Source organism: Halichoerus grypus, chromosome 2 (assembly GCF_964656455.1).
Source record: "Halichoerus grypus chromosome 2, mHalGry1.hap1.1, whole genome shotgun sequence".
Lineage (NCBI taxonomy): Eukaryota > Metazoa > Chordata > Mammalia > Carnivora > Phocidae > Halichoerus > Halichoerus grypus.
In genome coordinates, this window is record NC_135713.1 from 93289986 (window position 1) to 93311791 (window position 21806).

At 43.5% G+C, this 21806-nt stretch overlaps 2 protein-coding genes across 12 annotated transcripts in view; one reads left to right on the forward strand and one right to left on the reverse strand.

Annotated features, from left to right (window-relative positions):
* The window catches only part of DMGDH (dimethylglycine dehydrogenase), a 130464-nt gene that overhangs the window by 43494 nt on the left and 65164 nt on the right, over positions 1-21806 (forward strand). For 2 of the 9 annotated variants that reach the window (XM_078067149.1, XM_078067145.1), the window contains exons 1-3: positions 11322-11457; positions 13090-13252; positions 16991-17165. In XM_078067149.1, the coding sequence (XP_077923275.1) occupies positions 17106-17165 (60 nt within the window). In that variant the 5' untranslated portion in view covers positions 11322-11457; positions 13090-13252; positions 16991-17105. Of the gene's footprint in view, positions 1-11318; positions 11458-13089; positions 13253-15853; positions 16089-16990; positions 17166-21806 lie in introns of those variants that run through there. The other 7 variants (XM_036106529.2, XM_036106528.2, XM_078067144.1 and 4 more) reach the window with 5 other exon arrangements.
* BHMT2 (betaine--homocysteine S-methyltransferase 2) lies at positions 394-15926 on the reverse strand. Of its 3 annotated transcripts, none has more exons than XM_078067151.1 (8): positions 15782-15926; positions 11297-11429; positions 9201-9292; positions 7856-8047; positions 5910-6057; positions 5500-5682; positions 5025-5253; positions 394-475 (listed from the first exon to the last, which is right to left on the reverse strand). In XM_078067151.1, the coding sequence occupies exons 1-8, from the start codon at positions 15812-15814 to the stop codon at positions 409-411; spliced, it is 1077 nt and encodes a 358-aa protein (XP_077923277.1). In that variant the 5' UTR covers positions 15815-15926; the 3' UTR covers positions 394-408. The 3 variants fall into 3 exon arrangements, with proteins under 3 accessions (XP_077923277.1, XP_035962428.1, XP_035962432.1); XM_036106535.2 differs by lacking the exon at positions 394-475 and adding an exon at positions 1853-3061 and having other exon boundaries at positions 15782-15922; XM_036106539.2 differs by lacking the exon at positions 394-475 and adding an exon at positions 3843-3879.

Below are 21806 nucleotides of genomic sequence, written 5' to 3' on the forward strand. Positions count from 1 at the left end.
TGACCAAATGTCCATCATTATTAAACAATCCAGCTTTTCCTCACTGACCTGAAATGCCCCCTTTATCATACATTAACTTCTATTGATCCTTCTTTTTTTTTTTTAATGCACATATTCGGTGGCTTTAATCACTCCAGCTATGTTACATATAGTGATTTTTGGGCAAGGCTACATCCTCCTGACTACCTCTCTTTTTCTAATTTTCCCATAACCATTATGGTTTTTCTCCTGATATGAACCAAAGAGTTGCATGTCTATTTCCCCTCCATCCTCATGATATTTTTCACTGGGATTATATTACATTTATTAATCAATTTAGAATAACTTAGCATCTTACAAGATTGTGTCTTTCTCTTTATAAGCACACATAGATTTATTCGTCTTATTCTGTATCCTATAGTAGCATCCTCAAATTCTCTTGAACAGCTCTTGTACATTTCTTGTCAATTTTTTCCATAGATACTTAATCATTTTGCTGAAAATGCAAAAGAGATCTTTACTTCCACTATACTTTCAGAATACTTGTAAAGTATATGTAGAAAACAATGACTTTAATATATAAAGATTTTTTTAAAGATTTATTCATTTATTTATTTCATCTATCAAGCTGTTGTGCGAGCATCCACTTCTGGAGTGTGAAGTTCAAGACCAGGTACTAAACTTAAGCAGAGACTTTGATGCTGGAGTGTGGCCAGAGGAGAGTCATCACGAGGATGAGGTGATTGGGAACCAAGGCACTTAATTCTATTACACTATCTTCTGTACACTGCGTGTCTACTATATGCCAGACACTCTGCCTAAGTATCTGGTTATTTCACTTAATCCTCATAGTAATCCAATGAAGATGGTTCCATTGTTATCCTCATTTAAGAGATGAGAAAATTGAGATGGAAAAGTTAATTGTCCAATTCACGGTGCTAGTATGGCAAGGCACATCTTAAAAGTCTCTGTCTTTGGTTGGGGAAAATGAGGAAGAGGAAGTATAGGGAAGCATGACATCTACCTTTAAATTTTTGAAGAGCTATCATATGGAAGAAACTATACATTTTTTCTATGGGTGCCCAGAGACTAATATGTGGACAAATAGGCAAAAGTTGTTGATAAGTAGATTCCTGGTTAATGTATGCAATAACTTTCAAAGAATGAAATATATCTTAGAAAAGAATATGTGATCTTGCAAGGTAGTGAGTTGCTACTGGAAAAGTCCAAACAGAGGCTGGATGGCCCTGGTTGAGGATGCTGGCAAAGATACTCAGGCTTAGTGATTTGTATTAGTCATCCTCAAGGACCCCCAACGCAAATGATTTACCCTTTAATTTCCAGCATGGTGGGATTACGTATTATGGGTAAAGTGGTAACATTTAATGAGTTCCAGGTTATCTACTTCACAGAAACAGGATTGAAGGGCTGATTCATATTAAGCAAAGCTAATAAAAATCCATGAAACTCCACAACAGAAAAATTTGGACTGAGTCTGATAAAAGCAGCAGCTGTGTATATGAGAGAGGTTGTGCAGTGTAGTGGTTGTGAACATGGATTCTGGAGCCAGACCATGTGGGTTCAAATCCCAGTTCTTCCATTTACTAACTGTGGACCTCAGGCAAGTTAACTTAGCCTTAGGTTCCTCACATTTAAACTACTGTGTTAAAAACACTCTCATATTTTAATCCCTGTAAGGGACGAATGAGTGTGAATAGATAGATAGATGGATGGATGAATGGATGGATGGATGGATGAAAGGATAGAGTGTGAGAACAGGAGAGAAGCAATAGCCTGGAACATAATAAGTAATAAATGTTTGCTGTTATTTTCCAAAGAATATCCATGATATTTTAAATATTCAAACACTGTAACAGGTAAATCATCTTTAATTTTACAAATTGTCACAAATTGATACATTGTTTTGGAAAAAACGGAGTGATACTGGCACATGGCAAATAGCACAAACCTAAGTAAAGAAAATATTAGACCATGGTAGATTAGAACTCTGACTTTTAAAAAGGTCTTCTAAAACTGTTGATCTATTTTTACTTATTTTAACAATCAAAAATAAGTATTTCATTGAGCATCTAGAGCATCTATTATTAGGCCCAGCATAGTGCTAAATACTTTAAGGAAAAATATAAGAACATCACATTGTCCTTGTCCTTAAGTAGTTTATAATCTAGTTATTTGTGATTATAAAGACACAGTTTTTTAATTTATGTTTTTTATTGGGGGAGGAGGGGCAGAGGGAGAGAGAGAGAGAGAATGCCAAGCAGGCTCCATGCCAAGTGCAGATGCAGGGCTCAATGCTGGGCTGGACTCAGGCCTCGATCTCACAAGCCTGAGATCATGACCTGAGTGGAAATCAAGAGTCGGATGTTTAGCTGACTGAGCCACCCAGGTGCCCCTCATAAAGACACATTTTAAAAATTCTAGGACCTAACACCTTTAAGTAAACTCATCTTTGAAAGTAATCACTTTGGAAGGTTATACACTTACTTCAATAACCCTGCCATTACTCAAAGCATTTTTTGCATCTATTCCTTTGGGATTGCCCTTGGAGTCATTATACAAGTCATGTAAGAAAAGCAGACTCCTTGCTCCTCCATCTTCCTCAAGCACCTAGCTTAGTTGCCTGAATTAATCAATAGATTTGGTGTTCAGTGACTTCTGGTTATTTTAAAATCTCAAATTCACCCTAAAAGACAAGTTTTGCTCTTCTTGATGACCTTCCCAAGAATGTAGCACAGCATTACTGGACAGCAAGTAACTGGGGGACCAGGGGCCTTTCTCATCGTCTTTGCATCCCCTGCAGCACCCAGCTGGGTGCTCATCCACAGCGGGAGCGCAAGATGCATATGCTGCCCTGAACTGAAGGGCCAGGAGCACATGAGCTGTTCAGCTGGAGCTAGCAGGGTGGGTGGAGGGTAAAGGCGAGGAAGAGTTCCAGATTTCTTTCTGTTCTGTCATTTCAGTGTTTTCTTTCACCGCTCCTTAGGCGTCTGGCTGTGACAGTGAAGGACAGAAAGGTCTGCCCGAAGCTGGCAGCAGATTTTCCCAATACTCCCTTCTAGCCCTGTGTTTGAAAAAATTATTAATTAAAAAATGTATACCTATTTTATAAGTCCAATATGCTTTATACATATTTGTGTGTGTGTGTAGTTGCCAAATACACACAGGTGTGGTGCATGATCAGGCTAAAGTAGAACTTCAGTTTCAACATACAGACTGAAAAACTATGTCCATTAATGCCTTTCTCACATTTCTATCAAAAGCAATCATTGGGGGCTCCTGGGTGGCTCAGTCGGTTAAGCGTCTGCCTTTGGCTCAGGTCATGATCCCAGGGGCCTGGGATCCAGCCCCACACGGGACTCCTTGCTCTGCGGGGAGTCTGCTTCTCTCTCTCCCTCTGCCTGCCACTCCCCCTGCTTGTGGTCTCTCTCTCTCTCTCCCCCTCCCCGCCCCCTCTCTCTGTGTCAAATAAATAAATAAAATCTTAAAAAAATAAAAGCAATCATTGGGTTTCATACCACGTTTCAGAAAAAGACGTGTTTGAAATCTGGAGGTATTTAGAATCACCAGGAAGGACAACAAGAGCCCCCCAAATAGGGGATATCTGGAGTGACCTGCTGAAAAAGCCAGGATCTGAAGGGGAAGTAGCAGACAGAGAAGAATGCGATGCCTGTGGCATGAGAAGTACAGACCAAAAGTTCCCAGAGGAAGCCAGTAAGGAACCATGGCAGCACTTGTGAAGATCTGCCAGGCCCAGAACTGCGGTCTTCCTGTTAGGCTGCCAGCCAAGTACAAACAGTTGGCTCCCCTTGCCATCCTCTCTTCTCTCCCTTTGAATCTGAAGAGGTCAGAAGTCCTGGTTAGCAAAATAGGAAGGGAGGGCTGGAAGCATAAGACAGAGAAAGAGAAGGATTAGCCTGGCCTTCCCTCGTTGCCTGCCTATTGAAGGCAACTGCTGGAAAACCAGAGAAAATATAAGTTTCATGTGTTCCAGATTTTGATTTTACATGGAACTTAACACCTTTTTTTTTTTTTTTTTTTTTAAATCAGGCTCCATGCCCAGTGTTGGAGCCCAATGCAGGGCTTGAACTCCAAACCCTGAGATCAAGACCTGAGCTGAGATCAAGAATCGGACACTTAACTGACTGAGCCACACAGGTGTCTCTGGAACTGAACACTTTTAATTCCTGAGTTAAGATTGTGTTTGCTCAACAAAGTGGTCATGGAGCTTTCTATTCCCTAAGACAACCCAGCGAAGTCCTGGGGCATGTCAGTATTTTCAAATAGGGAGAGAGGATAGACTTCACCCAATGAGCAGGTTTAAAGAGACAGAGGGAGACAAAAATAAAGTTGCATTCTGATTATTATATTTCATGAATCCTGTTTGTTTAAAATGACAATTATAATAATATTGCAAATGTTATTTACTAGCTTTACATTTTTTTAATAAATCTACAAAGCTTGAAAGACTTAATTATAATTACAGAGCAGAACACAATGGTTCTAAACCTTGATCATGTAAAAGTAATGGTATAACTTAAAGAAGCCAAGAGGTAGATGAGGGAGGAAGAGTAGAGGGGAGCAGAAAGAGTTAATTCTTATTTTACAGAGTGGAAGTAAGAGATACTGCTTTACATCAATGGATAAAGAAATAGGCAGTTAAATAGAAAATTCCAACTTATAAAGATAACCAACAGAAGAAATAAAAATGTAATAAATCAAAATTGGGAAAAGGAGAACAGGGAGAAAAGGGGAATGTTACGTGATTTAAACGCCTCAGCCTTTGTAAAGGGTTAGCAGTCATTACAGCTTAAAATTGATAAAACCAGACATTAGGTATAAGACTTCAAAACACAAGCAGCAAACAGGTCATTACCTCTGGGTAATGCCCCTCAGGAGAGGGGCAGCTTTTGGTTTTAATCTTACATACTCTATACTTTTTGAATTTTTATTGCATGCATAGTGTTTCTAACAATAAATAAAATGAGATTAGAGAAAAATAGTAATGTTAATTAAACAGTTCCTACCTGGCTCGAATCCACGGTTTGGTGTGCATATTAAGGCTACTTCCCCAACTACCATGTTTGTCCGAAGCTGGGGGCAAAAAGCCCCTTTCGGGGGCCAGCTCCTCTGCAATTGCCCTAATGTGGTAGGGCTCAAATCCACAGCACCCGCCAATGTACCTGATCCCCAGATTGTAGGCCTCTCTGGCATATTTTTGAATATCCCATCTGGTTGCAACTCTGGGCTCCAGTCCTGCAACACAATAATCACAGCATTTCTGTTACCGTCCCTACATTCAAATCATAGGTGCTCCGATGGAGCACTTTTTAAAATTAAAACATGATGAACTTTAGATTATGCTCATTTTTTCATTAACATTGACTGGTTTTGTCTTACGCAGTCTCCTTTTCTAAGACCGTACCATAGCTGTTCATTACAGCCGTTTCCATGTTGTCAGCCTAAGAAAACGCGAAGCCTGCTCCTACACCCTGAGCTTACCAAAGGGATATTCTGGGAGGTCCACAAAGCCGCCTTTGCCACAGTCAGGGGTGTGGAAGCCCAGGGACTGCACCATCAGGTGCGCCTTCAACCCCGCGGCCTGTAGGCCCTCCTTCATGAGCCTCATTGTCTTCAAGCTGGTGCTGGGCCCAAAGCGGCAGTTCACACCCACGATTGCAGCCCCTGGGCAAAGAAATAAAGAACTTTTACATTTTGCTTATTTTATTTTTTAATAGTTGGAAATTGCCTTAGAGATTAGTTATCCTTCTCCACCTCCCAAGTTTTACCAAGAGGAAAACCAATGCCAGTTAATTCTTCTATTTCTGAACTGCCCTCACAAGATTAAGCAACCTTTGTTAAATTTCATAAACAATAGCCGAACCGCTGATCACATTATGGGTCCCAATTACCTGCCTTCACCAGCTTAACAGCACATTCTCCAGGTGTCACACCACACATGTCTCCATCCGGGCCTATGCACATGGTAGCTGCCACGGGTTTACCCGATTCTTTTAAGACTTCCACAGCCCATATGGCTTCTTCGGCATGCTCAAAATACTAAGAGAGATTTCATTTTTTCTATTGGTCCAAATGTAAAGCAGATTTTGAAAGGTGGAATGCAAATGTTGCAGAACAGTTATAAAAATGACCAAGTATATGTGGTAAAACTTGCTGAGGAACAGGTCTTTAGCAAACTAAAGAATACTTTTTTGAGTAAACATTTTAATTCCTTTAACAATAATATATAGATTTTCATTCAGAAATCATCGATTCAGCAAGATGACGACTGTTTGATCCCAGGACTCTGGGATCATGACCTGAGCTGAAGGCAGACGCTTAACCTACTGAGGCACCTAGGTGCCCCAGGAATGAAAGTTTTACTAATAAATTTTATTTTTTTTAAAGATTTATTTATTTGAGAGAGATATAGAGCACACGTGAGTAGGGGGAGGGATAAAGGGCAAGAGAGAGAGAGAATCCCAAGCACACTCCCCACTGAGAGTGTAACCCGATGTGGGGCTGGATCTCACGACTCTGAGATCACAACCCGAGTGGAAACTGAATTGGACACTTAACCGACTGAGCCACCCAGGCACCCCTTACTAATAAATTTTAGGCTCATCTTTTATGGAGCTGGGGTAATCTCTGAAAAATAATGAATAGTTTATTATACTTTCTACTTCAAAGTGATTTTATATTCACTTCTCGTTAGATGTTCAGAAGTGCTCCATGAAGTAGGAGAAATATGATGGTTTCCCCCAATGAGACCGCTGCGGCACAGAGCTGGGGCAGGGAATAGCTACTCAGTTTCTTTCATTTGCAGTGGTCTTCCCAGGAACCCCCTTAAGGGCCACAATTGAAAAGCTGACCTTAAGTAAATGAAGAAAAGCCAGCAAAAATCTCCCTGTGTTTTTCCTTCTTGACTTAGATTCTGCAGAAGCAGTGTGTGAGGAATGGCAGAGAGAGTCCACAGAGAGGTTCTTACAAAACAAACTTGTGTTCCATCTGTCTGGAGAGCCTGTCGGGTAGAGTCTGTGCCCATCTCTGCAGATGATTGTTGCTAAGTGCGTCTGCCAGGCTTGGGTGGCCCTGAGCCTTGGGAAGGTTGATGAAGCAAGCTTTTCAATAGATTCAGAGAGTGATAAGGGAAACAGCAGCGGGGAGGCTATTGTCCTCGTTGGGTGTAGAGACTTGGGCTGAGAGCTTGACTCCAGGTGGTAGCAAAGGTGGGAAATGGGGAATGAGGGCTTTTAAATTTTTGGAAGTGGAAGGAAGAGAATGTTCTGGGCCTTTGTGTCCAATCAACGACCAATTCTTACTCTTTCTTCAAAATATCACTTACCTTTTATAGCTTGAGTGAAAGCAGGGGGTTGGGAGTGAGCAGAGCATGGACAGCAGAGGGCAAGGAAACTTCTTGTTACTGAGTATTACTAGCGGGGCCTGCATGAGCCTGAGCAGCCACCTACCTCCTAAGCTTTGCTCACTCACAGCCTCCAGCCCCCGCACAGCTCCTTCCAGCCCTGCCCCTCCCACAGGAGAGGTTGCTCCCTGAAGCACCGTCCCCTTCTCACCCAGCATTGTAGGGTCCCCTGTGAGTCAGCTGCTACAACCACCCAAAGACAACCAAGGCTGCGGTCAGGCCACTCCTGGCTCTGCCCTTTGGCTTCACTAAAACCCAGCATGCAAGTGAGAGCATTGTTTGCCTTGACGGCAGCGCGGGTACATAAACCTCTGACCCTATACCCTGAGAAAATCAGGGCACAAAGCAATCCCAAATACCCTCGTGAAAGCTGAAGATTATGTAGTGGGATTTGTCCGAAGAGAAGGACTCCCTCCCCTAAAATACTAGGCTTACCTCTGCGATCAAGAAGTCCACATTTTTCTTTGTAAAAACCTCTAGCTGGAGTTGAAAGAGTTTTTTAACTGTGGCTTCATCCTTGTGGTGTTTGTACACGGAAGTCCGGCAGATCCCCCCAGCTACCAGAGCATCACCCTTGCCAGCCACTTCCCTGGCAAGGTCACAGGCAGCAGCGTTCACAGCTTCCCACTGAGGTCAGAGAGCAAGAGTTCAGACGGTGAGCCCGCCATTTTCGCGGTAAAATATAACAGATAACAAGGGCAATGATCAAGTAAGATGAGTCCCAGTCATGGTTTAAACTGCAGTTTGAGGGGGGCTGGGGATAACTGGGTGATGGACATGAAGGAGGACACGTGATGGGATGGGCACTGGGTGTCATATGCAACTGATGGATCACTGACCTCTACCTCTGAAATTAATAATATACTCTATGTTAATTCATTGAATTGAAATAAAATAAAATTAAAAAAAAAAAAAACCCTGCAATTTGAGAAGACCAGCAGCACTGGGGACTTCTCCTTTACTACCAGTGAGCTTGTATTTCCATTATTGTACTCACCACACAGCATTTTAGTAAATGTTTGTGTTTGCCTCCCTCACTGGACTGTGAACCACTTCAGAACAGGCTCTGTGGCTCTCTTTCACCTCTGTTTTGAGCATAGAGATTGGACTCTAACAGGTACTCAATAAATGTTGGTTGGTTGACTGAATAAATGGGCATGAACATTGACAAGTATGAACACTTTACATGTACACAATATTGCACAGTACTTCCACATTCTTCCCCTTCTCTACTTTTCTCAACAGCCCTACGCATTTAAGCATAAATGAGCTCCATTTTGCTCAAAGAAAACCAGCGCTCCGTGCAGCCAAGTGTCTTGCACAAAGTCACACACCCAACAGGTGGCAAAGTTGGCATCCAACCCAATTCTTCTCATTCCCAGGCCAGTGATGTGTTCCCAAGGACCACCCTATCTCCAGATGGACAAGTTAGAAGAGAAGATGGTGAGATAAGGTGAAAAGGGCATCTAGAAAGTGTTCTTTCTCTATAAAAAAATAGCACAGGATGACCATGTCCTTCCAATGGCCTATTCCTTCCCAGTCCTCTCTTCCCCTCTACCCCAGCTCAGGAGGCAGAAGCAAGCTCATTTATGTAATATATATTTTTTTACATAATAATTAATTCCTTAATACACATTTTATGTGGAGTTTGTAACAAAGTATAGTAACATATCAGGTCAATTCCATACCTTCCCTTCAAGAGGTTATTTTTATTATAGATGATCCCTGACACTCCCCCTGCCCTCCCTCCACCCCCACCCCCACCAAAATGACAGTTTACCTTGCTTTCCATATTGTCCTCACTGGCAGCAAAGGTGAAAGTCTGCATGACATTTGATCCTGCTCTCAAGAATTCTATGTGAAGTTGACGAACTACAAAGTAGTTTTTTAAATCAAAATTAAAAAGATAAAAATCATAGGAGCTATCATTTGCAGCAAAAGCAGCTTACCCACTCACAATCTCTTTCAATCAGACACAACTTCAAACCTAGTTCTTATAAAAAATTGCAGATTAAGGTCAGTAGAGTTCCAGGACAGGACATGGCAGAGTCAATACTAAATTGGGACTGTTTCGAGTGTCCTCATATTGTCCTGTCCATGGGCCTCAATGGTCTGGTGCAGTCATAGGCAGACACTAAGGTCTCGCTGACCACTTGCCCCTTGGTCTTTTGGTCTAGAGAAGGTTTATTCATTTGCCTGTGTTGTGGAGGATGTAGCTGGTCTACTTACAGTCAGGAAATCCTTACATGAGGAAATTCTCACAGTGGACAAGGTGTCTGTGGGTGGTGCCCCCACCAAACCGATTCAACAGCAGGCAGCTGGGGGACGCAGTCAGGGAGCATCCGTGGGCCTATCAGGACATCCTTCCCTCCTCTCTCTTCATCTCTCCCCAACCCCAATCCTCATCCTTGCTATTTCAACACTTTCTTTCTGGCTTAGCAAAAAGATCTTCTAAAATTAAAGACAAGGACAAGTTCTCTGTGGGCCAGATGAAAACTTGGTGCTAAGCACCAGAGAAACAAAACTTGGTTCCTCCATATAAGTCTGAGTGTCTGATGAAGCAATAAAATTGGCCAGTGGGTATGATGTGTTGGGATTTTCATGTGGGTTAACTCACGAGTCCTCACAACTAGCCCATGTCATACCCTCCTGTGACATGGGTCAAGAACCTGAGCCTGGGGCGCCTGGGTGGCTCCATTGGTTGAGCAACCGACTCTTGGTTTTGGCTCAGGTCATGATCTCAAGGTTGTGAGATCGAGTCCCGCGTTGGGCTCCACACTCAGCGCGGAGTCTGCTTGTCCTTCTCTCTCTGCTCCTCCCCCCACTCACACTCATGCTCAAAAATAAATAAATCTTAAAAAAAAAAAAAGAAACTGATCCTCGGGAAAGTCAAATGACTTGTGCAAAGTCACACAGCTGGTGGGTGGAAGAATCAAGACAGGGTCCCAGGTTTCTCAGATACCCGGTGCATATATGAATACAATCAGAGCAAATCCAAAGTTCCATCCCCAGCTTGTATCCTTTCATTCTTTCGCTTTCTTTCTTTTTTTTTTTTTTTTTAAAGATTTTGTTTATTTATTTGACAGAGAGAGAGAGATAGCGAGAGCAGGAACACAAGCAGGGGGAGTGGGAGAAGGAGAAGCAGGCTTCCCACGGAGCAGGAAGCCCGATGCAGGGCTCGATCCCAGGACCCTGGGATCACGACCTGAGCCGAAGGCAGATGCTTAACAACTGAGCCACCCAGGCGCCCCTATTTTCCACTTTAATTTAGGAGACTACTCTCAAAAAAGAGTAAAAATAGAATTAAAGGTCCAGTTTGATGTTACTTGCCAATCCCATCACAGTTTTTACCTCCAACTTTTATTGTTTTTTTTTCTAGTGCAGGGGATGAGGTAAAACTGTGTTGATTTCTTCACACCCCTTGTGCCCAACAAAACCCAAATGTCTACCATCTATGCTGTGTTAATCTGGCGGTTATCATTAATCCTCTTTACCAAACACGCTGTTATAGTATAATATGCAAATTAGCCAGAAGGATTAAAGTGAAGCAGTAACAGTTTTACTATGTTAAGGAAACTCTTGAATATCCACAGGGTGGATATTCATGGAACAGATATTAAGATGTGTATTTTAGCACTCCCTGTACCTGAAGATGCAAGTGTGTGTGTGTGGAGGGGGGGCAGTTGGGGAGGGAGAGGCCATTTTCTTCTACATGCTTCAGCCTATGTACTGTCACTGTTTCTACATCTTGGCGACTCTGGCAAGTGAAACAGTCCTTACACAATGCTCAGAATTATTTATTTATCTTCTCTCAGTCAGATTCGAGCAAACTGTCACCCTCTAAACTAAACAGTCTCGGGGGATGCTGCCACTGACCTGCATCGGGATGGTCTACCACTGCTTCCGGAGTCCAGAGTCCAGCCTTCACGTAGCCCCTCTTCTCCAGAGTTATGAGAAAGCTGCCATCTCCAACCACAACCTCTCCACTATCCAGACGTTCCAAAATACCCTGAAGGAGAGAAAGAAAAATCACCTAGGTTATATACCTCTTTTTCTTTTTTTTCTAAAAGCAGTTTCCAATTTTAGGAAAGGTGGTATTATGTTCTTATAGCTCCAGTTCTGTTAAAATCCTCAAAGTCTAATAATATTTCAGAAAGATTGAGTATATTCTACTTCTTGGACACTCCAGGTATTCGTTTTGTGCAAAGTGCTGTGAATATTTTTTCTCAAATAACATTTAATCTGAGTCAAATTATAGTGAAAGTGCTGATTCCATGATAGTTGTTAATGTATTTCATTTGGGGAGACAATGTCCCCAAGTTAAAACAAATCCTTGGGCTCCCTTGCTCCTGGGGGTGGCCATATGACACGGTGCTGGCCAATGAGACATAGGTGGAAGTCAGTTAAAGATTTCCGGAAAAGTTCTGCTTTCCTGATATAGATGGGCACTCCCTTCCATCTGGGCATTTTTTTTCTCCTTCCTCTCTGGAATGTCACCATAAGTCCTGGAGGTATAGCAATCAGGACTGAAAGCTGACTAACAGCTGGTGTAACTAGCAGCGGTGTGTGTGTGTGTGTGTGTGTGTGTGTGTGTGTGTGTGTGTGTTTTAATAACAACTTTGAGTAGCTGCAGCAGCCATGGATTGCAAGACCTCATGTTAAGTGAAAAAAAAAAATAGCCTCTTCTTTGTGTAAACCACTATACACAATCTTAAAGGACACACAGTTTCATAATGATGCCCTACATTTTCCAGATGTTCACGTTCACATATTCACATGCATGTTTTCATTTGGTACTCCGGACAACTCTGTAAGCTAGGCAGGGTGGACGGTTTTTATTCCCATCTTATAAATGAGGAAACGGACGTTCAGAGAGGCTAAGTGACTTGTCCAACATCACAGAGCTAAGTAAGTAAACAAGCAGACTTCAGATCTTCCAAATTCCTAATCTAGTCTCTTTCTAGTCCCACTTCTCTATTCAGCCCAGCCATACTTGAATAAAAGGTTGTATCCAGAGCAGTTCTCCAAGGACTTACGGTTTCCATTGTCTAAAACATGCCTACCCCTGCATACTTGCTTGGGTCACCCTCTCACTTCCTTCAGGACTTTGGTCAAGGGTCATCTTTTCACGGAGAGCTTTGCTGACCATCCTATAAAGAAACTGCAAACACTCCCATGGCAATCCCCATTCCTCTTGTATAGACGGCCTTAGTTAAAGACATAACCTTTTATTGAAAATCAAGGCCAGTTCATTTCAGCGCTGTCCACAGCTGGACACAGAGCAATGCATGAGTGGGGGAGAAGAGCGTCTAGTTGCTCCTTCTAACCAGTCTGCAGTCCAGGAAGGTACATTAGAAGGGCTTGTACTAGAGGCCACCGTATCTACAACGTCTCTGGTATTTGGAAGTGGAATGGAGACCAGCTGTGTTAGCTGGGTTAGCTGTAGACACTGTTTTGACCGAGAGGGCTCCCGATTCTGGTTATTTTTCCGTACTTTATATCTAAAAATGAATTTTAGCTGAATGTGGAAGAAATGTTAATATTTATTATGATTCTCACCTTTTCCTCTATTCCCTCCATACAATGCAATTTGCCCTTTTAATTTTGTACTTTTGAAACATAAAAAGGACTTCAACTTTAAACTCTCACGAGACCTTTCCACCTGCCAGGTACAGTTCTAGGCAAGAGGGATAAACATCGGAATAAGACGAGGTCCCTGCCCTCAAGAAACCCAAAGTCTGGCCACCTTGGAGAAGTCCAGTGGGTCAACAAGTCATCACAACACATGTGATAAATAAATGCCGCAGAGGACTATAGAAGAGAGAATCAGAGGTATAGTCATTTGCATAAAATGTCGTCTTGAAAATCTAGCACTTCAATTAAGTCAACCATGTTAAGAATCAAATTTAGTTTTAGAGGGGAAAAACACTGGCATACAGTCGGGGTGTTATAGGATAGTATCTCACCTCCTACATCCAATCTGTCCCAGGGTTATGACAAGTGTGTCTTTTAACACTTCTCAGGAATGTCCCCCCTCCCTTCCTCACTGCCCCTGGATTGTTGAAATGGCCTCCAGTTCGCCCCAGCCCACCCCGGCATATCTTCCATTGAAGTCTTGCCTGACCTACTCTTGTTTGGGATTACATCCTCCTTTGTGTTCTGCCTAAGGCCAAACACCGTCCATTCCTGCATCTGTCACCTGTACTGCGGTATCTGGTTACCTGCTTGTCTCCTCTGTTTGGCTTTACAGTGCTTGAGGCTCAGGTGACAAATGACACTCTTTAGCTAGGGTTTTAAGAAAATTATAGGGCTTATTTTGATTGTATCTTCATGATAACAAGTAAAGTTAAGACATTTTGATCTGTTACCTAGATGTTTGTCCAAAATTTTAAATTTTGCCAGTTTTCTAAACAGCCCTTAGCAAAATAACTCCATCATCAAGATTTGAATTCAGAGCATTTATCAGCCCCTCCTTCACTGCTTTACTTACCACCTCAATTAATTACTACACCAGGATGATCTAAAGACAGCTCTAGTATGAGAGAGAACTGGAAAATACAGATCACTGTAAATTAATTTGCAGTACATTTATATTTTCATTCCATTCTCCCTTTCAGTTTGGCAGTGAATCTGCCTAGGAGCTGGTAGTGAGCTCCGAGAGGCATTTATGCTTCCTTTTTGCAGATCTCACTATCTAGACTTCTGGATTTAAGGTCTGGCTTCCGGGCGCCTCTATTCATACACAGAGGAGCAGACCAACTTCACCCTCTGGCCGGAGTCTGCCAGACATCCATTCTGCCTGAAGCTGCCACCAGGACTGCTCTTGTGGGTTTATGAGGCTACTGGAGTTGTCCCCTGTGGCAATTAAATGAATTCTTAAGATGTACCTGTTAGCTGACAGGAGATGTGAGATTAGCTGTTTCCCACTAACATTTTTAACTCTCAGGTACACATTAGCATGGGTTATCATATGATAATCTTGGTGTTGCAAGAACAGAGGCTGCTGGGAAGAAACTGGACAGGGACAGCATATTTTAAAAACCTTTTTAAAAATGAGCTAACGGTGAACACAGTATTACAGAAAGTTTAGAGGAAGAAATCAGCACAATGGCTTTATGTTTTTATTAAGCTCACTTTCTTCAATGCCCATATTTTACTCTTATAATCAGAAAGACATATCCAAAGATTTTTTTGTTGTTAAATCCATATTGTACATCTTATGTAATTATTACCGTTATTATTTCCTTCCTTACACTGCATATATAAATATTTTTACATAGCTGAGATCTGTCCATGACATAGTATAACTCCTTTTATAAGGTAACATTGCCAAAGCAGTTTGCTTGTCCCATACTTAGCTTCTTAATCGGTGCCTAATAACTTATTAAGTGGGCGCACCTTTATTTAAGGAGCCCACCATCGTTGGGCATCTTGGTTGTTCCTAACTTTTTAGTATAAATAGATCAGTGGTGCACATTTCCATGTCTATATAGCGTCTCCCTTCCCCACCCTCTCTGAATTTCGGGGCACAGGTGGGTTGCTTTGAGGGATCCTGGAGATGTCCTGCGACCAAGTTCATGCCTTTCCTAATTTTGTTTTGTCACCCCTTCTCCTCACAGCAGAGAAACGGGGCGGGGGAGGGGGGTGACAAGGCTCACAGTTGGTGAGTAGATGGGGAACGAAGCTTAGAGAAGGAGCCAGGGAGACCTGTCTGACTGATGAGAGGAGGCTGAGCCCCTCCACCCCACCCTGCGCACCCCCCAGACCTGCGCACTCCCCTACCCACCCCTTCTCCACAGCCTCGGGTCGGGGAGGGTCTGCACCCAGCACTGGTTTCAGGCCAGCCCACCGCTTGCAGGGCCAGGCTGCCCCCCTTCCCAAAACCTGAGGGAACCGAGCTCTGGGGCCAGTTGAGCCGAAGACCTGACAGTGTCTGTGGGTTAAGGGTAGAAATGTGAGCATGGCTCCGGAATCCGGAGCTAGACTTCAAATCCCCGCTTCACTGTGGACTAGAATGGATGACCTTGAGCTAGTTGCCTGACTCTCTGGGCCTCAGTTTCCTCACCTGAAAAGTGGGAATCATCATGAAAATGAGATAATTTGCGTAAAACAGTCTGCGCAGCTCGGGGCACTGGGTCAGGGCTCCGTAAATGTTACCCGAGATTGTTATCTAATCCTGTGGCCAAGGTGGTATTGTCATCCCGGGCCCCTGGCGGCCGCGGAAACCGAGGCGCAGAGCCGTCCGGGTGCCCGGCCGAGGCCGCAGAGCTCGGCCAAGGGCTGAAGTGGGGTTTGAACTCCAGGCCCTGGGAGTCCCGCGGCCAGCGGGGCTAAATACCTCGCGGACGCCCGGAAACTCACCTTTTTGGCCCCGGGGCCTCCGGCCTGTGCCATCGCGCCGCGACCGTGTGGGCGCCGGGTCCGGGAGAGCGCGCCAGCCCTCGAGCCCGCCCCTCGCCCGGGGGAGGGTCCCCCGCTCCGCGGAGCCCCCTGCCCCGCCGCCCCAGGGTGTGGGCTGGCCCGGAGCAGGTGCCCGCGCCCGCGCCCTCGGCCTCCCAGGCCTGGCCATGCTCCGCTCCGGCGCACAGCGGCTGCGGGGCCTTCCGCTGCCGAGCCTCCCGCTGCGGGGCTCCCCGGGCCGCCCGCGCTCAGCCTGCGGCCGCCAAGGGTAAGTGGGGTCCGGCCCGCGCAGAGGCTTGCGGCTGGGCGGCTGCCGGGGCGGGAGCCAGGGCCTGAGGCAGTCTGCCGGGTCAGGGGCACTTTGGCCTCCGAGAAATGGGCATTTGGATTTCTTCTAGATTTCTGTGTGTTTTTTCACATGCACGCACGTACAAAGTGAAATAGTGTCAGAGGGTTCCCAGTGCGAAGCCATTCCTACCCCCGTATTTTTCCCCAGTCAAGTGTTAACAGTGTCTTCTGTATTTTTCCCCAAGATGGTGTGTAAGCAAACAGGGGTGTATGTATGTTCCTCTTTGCCTTACACATCTTGCTTTTTACGATGCATCCTGGAGAAGCTCACGATCCAGCTAGGAAGAAAGTCATGCAAATAAATATATTAAACCACTGAGCAATAATTATAAAATGAGAGAAGACTATGCGGTGAGGAAATTAAGTGAGGAAATGCATTTTACTCCATCTGGCTCTCTTCAGCCTGGGACGCGTTGGATGGAGGGGATGATCCAAGGTTTATAGAAGCTAAACTTCACGATGATTATGGTTTTCCATGGGATAAAATGATTATAAGTGTGTTCTTTAAGTAGACTGAGAAAAATTATTCTCTAGATCCTTTGGAAATTAAAAAAAAAAAAGAAGTCATGTTCAATTCTTTAGTTCTATTAGTTATCTACAATGGACCAGAATTATATGGAATGGGGCTCACATGCCTCCTCCTCCCTTCCCTCAGCAGGTTGCATCAGTCAGGGTTTAGATGCCCCAAATGATTAAACCAGCACTATGCCAACCTCCCAGGCACTGTTAAGATATTAGAGAAACCAGGAGAAACACATTAGTCAGAAAAACTATAGCTACCACAGCTTAGTAAAACTACCGTTAACAAAAATTGTCTTCCAGAGAAGAAAACCCACCCTTATCTGCAGAAACAAGATGGAAAGACAGAGCAGAAACTGTGATCATTGGAGGCGGCTGCGTTGGTGTGAGTCTGGCTTATCACCTCGCCAAAGCGGGGATGAAAGATGTGGTCCTCCTGGAAAAATCCGAGCTCACTGCTGGATCTACCTGGCACGCAGTAAGAAAAGCACCTCGAAACCATCCCACACACTGAACTGTGCACCAGTGCAATCACTTTTCTTCCCCTTACAACTCCCCACTTCGAGCTCTTTAGAGCGAGTTTCCTTTCAATAGTGGTGGAAGGTGCAATTACAATTTAGTTGGTGTACTTCCAGGACAGGATCAACATTTATAATGTCTTTATCTTGGACGTGTGGCTTCTGGATTCAGCCCTGGCTCTGCCATTTTCTACCCAGCCGACTTGCGGCCAATTACTTAAGTTTCCATTCCTGCTGTGCAAACGGGAATATCAACAGCACCTACCCAGTAGGGTTGTGACGAAGGTTGAGTTAATATGTGTAAAGTTATTAAACACATGGTAAATGTTTAGCAAATGTTAGCTTTTTTTGTGGAAGGATCCTGGCTGGCTGATCTCAAACATAGCCGGAGACCTTTCCCTAAACTCCCCTCACCTGGGTTTCGTGGTCCTTTTGTTTTTATGTATGATTTTAATTCCTCACTGTGAGTCGACAGGTTGGCTTCGTGAGGCTGAGGACCACGAGGGCTGGGAACATGGGACCCTGCTTTCGTGTTGTGCTAAATAGACACGCAGCCGAGTCAATTGGACGTATTTAATGATACACATAATTGTTCCCGTGCTACACAGTAATTGGGCTGAAATGGAAAGTTGCTCAGGTAAATGAAGGGGTTGGCACTGCTCTCATACCAGTATGCCATCCCAGTGATCTCTGAAGTCAGCTAAGGATGGGAGAGGAAGTTTTTGTGACTGTTGGCACAAATTTCTTTTGGAGAAAGAGTTGGGCAGTGTTAGCCGCTGCTCGTCATTCCTTTCTGTCTCTAGTTTTCCTCTGCTGACACAAGAGGGAACCCTGCTTTTTAGGGACTTCTGAATCTCGAACCCGCTCTAGGTTTGGGGGGTGCCAAGCACTGAAAGGGCTGCCTGTTTCCTGTTGAGACTGGGGGAGAGCGCAGCCCACATTTAAGCCCAGTTGGGCCCAGTGTTCTGGTAGTCTCATAGTCAGACCCCACCCACTGACTGGATGGAGGCTTCTCGAAAAGTCACACCAAGCCCAGCTCCTCTCCCCTGTCTCCTTTCCCTCCAGTCCCCTCGTCCCTCAGTCTGAGCGGGAGGTGCGGGCACCTGGTCCTCCCTCAGGGTCTTTTCAGAGCCCTTACAGGCAACTGACTCTCGTTTCCACAGTTGTCCTTCAATTCGCTTCCTCCTACCTGGAGAGAGGGGTCTGAGAAGCCGCCAACGCTCCTGGCTCTTCTCCCCTCCCTGAACTAGACTTTCTAGGTAGGCTTCATGTTATCACATGGAAGGAAGCCTGCATTTCTCCTGTAGCCCTCCTGTAACTTCTCCTTAGTGGACATTCGCTCACCCTTTCAACAGTATTCACTGAGAGCCTATATTGGGTCAGGCCAGCCCTGTTCTAAGAGGTGGGGACACAACAGGGAAAAACTAAGTGCCTGCCCTCACAGAGCCACATTCTGGTGTGGCAGACAGAGAACACACAAGCAATGCTTGAGAGTAATCAGTGCTGGGAAGAAGAGTAAGGTGGGGTAAGGGGATGGAGAACGATGGGACGGAGGAGTCAGGAAGCTACTTTGAGGAGATGACGCCTCAGCAGAGACCAGGAAGAAGTGAGCGAGGGTGTGGTGAGGCTGTCCAGGTAAGGGCATGTAGGCAGGGGGAAGTTTAGGCAAGTGGAGATATCCTGAGAGGGAGGCTTACACCCTTTTAATACTTCCCGATTGTTGAGGAGGGCATGCGTTTTAGTATTTTAATTACGGATTTGCTCCTTTATATTTGATTGATTTGATGTGGCCTACGTTTTAGAATAGATTACTGAATTCCCTGCATTATTACTTCTTAGACATCCCATGAATGAAAAAACAGAAAAGCAACATACTCTTAACCTAAGTTTTTTCAAGAAAAGTGGGCAAAGTTCTTAAGATGATAGCTTCTTGTTAAATGTTAACCATGCAAAATAATTTCCCCTTAACCAGAGAGATTCCAGAGTGAGTGGGAAAGGCATGCTCCTGCATTGTGCACAAGGTATTATGCTATACAGTTTACAAAAAGAGACCCAGGCAGTGTGAGCTCAAGATGGACTCGGGCATCAGGAGCCAGATTATTTGACTCCCTGGGAATAAAGGAAAAAACAACCTGAAGAAGTTCCATATATTCGGAATTTTTAACGCAGAGAAGTATTTGGAGCAGATTTGAAAATGTGGAAGGCTGGGGAGCCAGCTAAAGGGGCAGACTACAAAAATCCAGGCAGTCTCACTGAACTAGAACATGTGCTCAAGGTTAAACATATCTGTAAAGTGCAGGAATCAAGTACTTAAGGAGGAAGGCACAGCTTGCAAAATGAATATTAAAAGTGGAGTCACAAATCCCCAAATCCTGAGGCTTTGCTATATTTTAACAAGACTGCTTTGTCAGCAGGTGCCACTATACTGATTTAGACCATTTCATGTAGGATGGAGGGAAAGGGAAGAGGATGGAGTGAGAAGCAGCTTTGGAGCATGGGGCCCCCAGGAGACGCAGCCCCTGGGGATGGTGCCAAAGTGAATGTTCTGGAGAACTGAGGACTAAAGAGCTAAAGATGCACAATGATCCATTTGGGGTGTAGGAAAACAATATTAGAACTTTCTGTTCATTTTCATCTAAAAATGTAACAAAGAAATTAAACTTTACTGGTCCTTATAAATAGCCTTCACTCGTGATGTGGGTGACATACTGGGTATGATTCCAAGGTTGACTAAAAGAAAGGTTGGCACACCACAAAGGAAGCAGCCCCATCCTTTCTTTTTCTTTAGTCTACCATGACATAATGCAGATCACATGCTATAGAGTGTCATTGTCGTGATGAATTTTATAGAAACAGGGCTTTAAATAATACAATTTGTGATGAAAGGGAGAGGGAATGAACTTGAAAATGTTGTACCATATCTCATACAATAATTTAAAGGGTTGTGAAACAAAATTTTTCTTTTACAAAAAGACAGGTGTCCTAAATTTAGTGATCTTTGTAGTGATGCAAATGGCTGCCAGTCATTTCCACATAGCAGATACACATAAAAAAAAAAAATGAATGCAATCTATCCTTTCAAAGTAAAGATGATATTACAAGTGAGAAATAACTGCTTTTTGCAAAATAGTCCTGTTGGGAAGAGAGCATTTTGAAAAGGGAAGTTTGGAAATGTTGGCATCATTATTAGATTTTCTGGCCAAAATGATATGTATCATCTAGAAAAACTCATATATATATATATATATATATATATATATATATATATATATAATAAACTTTTTAACCCATCTGAAATTTTTCCAAATGATGAGTGTCAGTGCGATTTGTACCCATTTATTTAAAATATAAAAACGCAGTAACTTCCAGTTAGCTTATAACAACAACTGCTGGACAAGGGAACATGAAACATGAATAGTCAAGTTTCAACAGAAATGTTTGTGTAGGCGATGATCGGGTGGGAGGAAGTGGGGTCACGACGCACAGAGTACAGCCAAGAAAGTGCCCTTCTCCCACTCAGACCTTTGTATCATTGACAACTAGCTTCCCCAGCTAGCATAGCCATTCGAACCAGTCTCAAAATAAAACAAACCTGGGATTAGGCCTTCAAGTTGCTGTTTTACCAAGGCTAATCCTATACGTATTTCAGTAATAAAGCATGTTACTTACATAGCTTTGCTAAAATATTAACAAATCAGTTGACTATTCGAAAGCTTTTCCATATAATAAACTTTAAAAGCTCAAAAGCTTTTTTACATAAGTAAATTTTAAAAATTCAAAAGCTTTTCTACACAATAAACAAAAATTTTTTAAATATTTAATTCATTTCAAGTTGTTTTTGTATGTTTTATGATCTCTGTTACTACAGTAATACATATTCTTATATCGTGTGAGAACAAAGAAATCCACATATTTTAGTGGGTATGCTTAAATTTTTTTATTGGATGCCAGTGCATGGAGCGCCTGGGTTATATGATGGCTTGAGGTCAGTCACTGGGCTTTTTGAGGTTGTAGAGGCTCATGAAAGAGAGGGCAGGATTATTAAAGAGATAGAGCATCACTAGCTTTAGTGACAATTGATGATTTCTCTAATGCCATCATCCCTGCTCATTCATTGTTAGCTTACTGTAAGGAAGAGCTTTTTCTTCTCCCTGTTTGTGTATTTATTTATTTATTTATTTTTTTAATCAACAAGGATTCATAATTCTAATTTTATTCAGAGAGTTATAGTTCTCAATGATTATCTTGTCTCTGTTTCATCTTTTCTCTTTTATTTTTCTTCTGACTATAACAATTTTCTGTCCTCAAATCAAAGTTAGGCCCCTTCCTGTCCTCCTTATAGACTTGTGATCATTCTAGCATCTTCTCTTAGTTCTTTTTTTTTTTTAAGATTTTTATTTATTTTTTGACAGAGAGAGACACAGTGAGAGAGGGAACACAAGCAGGGGGAGTGGGAGAGGGAGAAGCAGGCTTCCCGTGGAGCAGGGAGCCCGATGTGGGGCTTGATCCCAGGACCCTGGGATCATGACCTGAGCCCCAGGCAGACACTTAACGACTGAGCCACCCAGGCACCCCTTAGTTCATATTTTTTTAAAAAGATT

Coding starts and splice junctions, on each gene's coding strand:
- BHMT2 (XM_036106535.2), bottom strand. CDS start 15,814: ATGGCACAGGCCGGAGGCCCCGGGGCCAAAAAG. Junction 8,048..9,200: donor AGGACAATATGGAAAGCAAG/GTAAACTGTCAT, acceptor CTCTGACCTCAG/TGGGAAGCTGTGAACGCTGC. Junction 5,683..5,909: donor TGTTAAGCTGGTGAAGGCAG/GTAATTGGGACC, acceptor TTCTTTGCCCAG/GGGCTGCAATCGTGGGTGTG.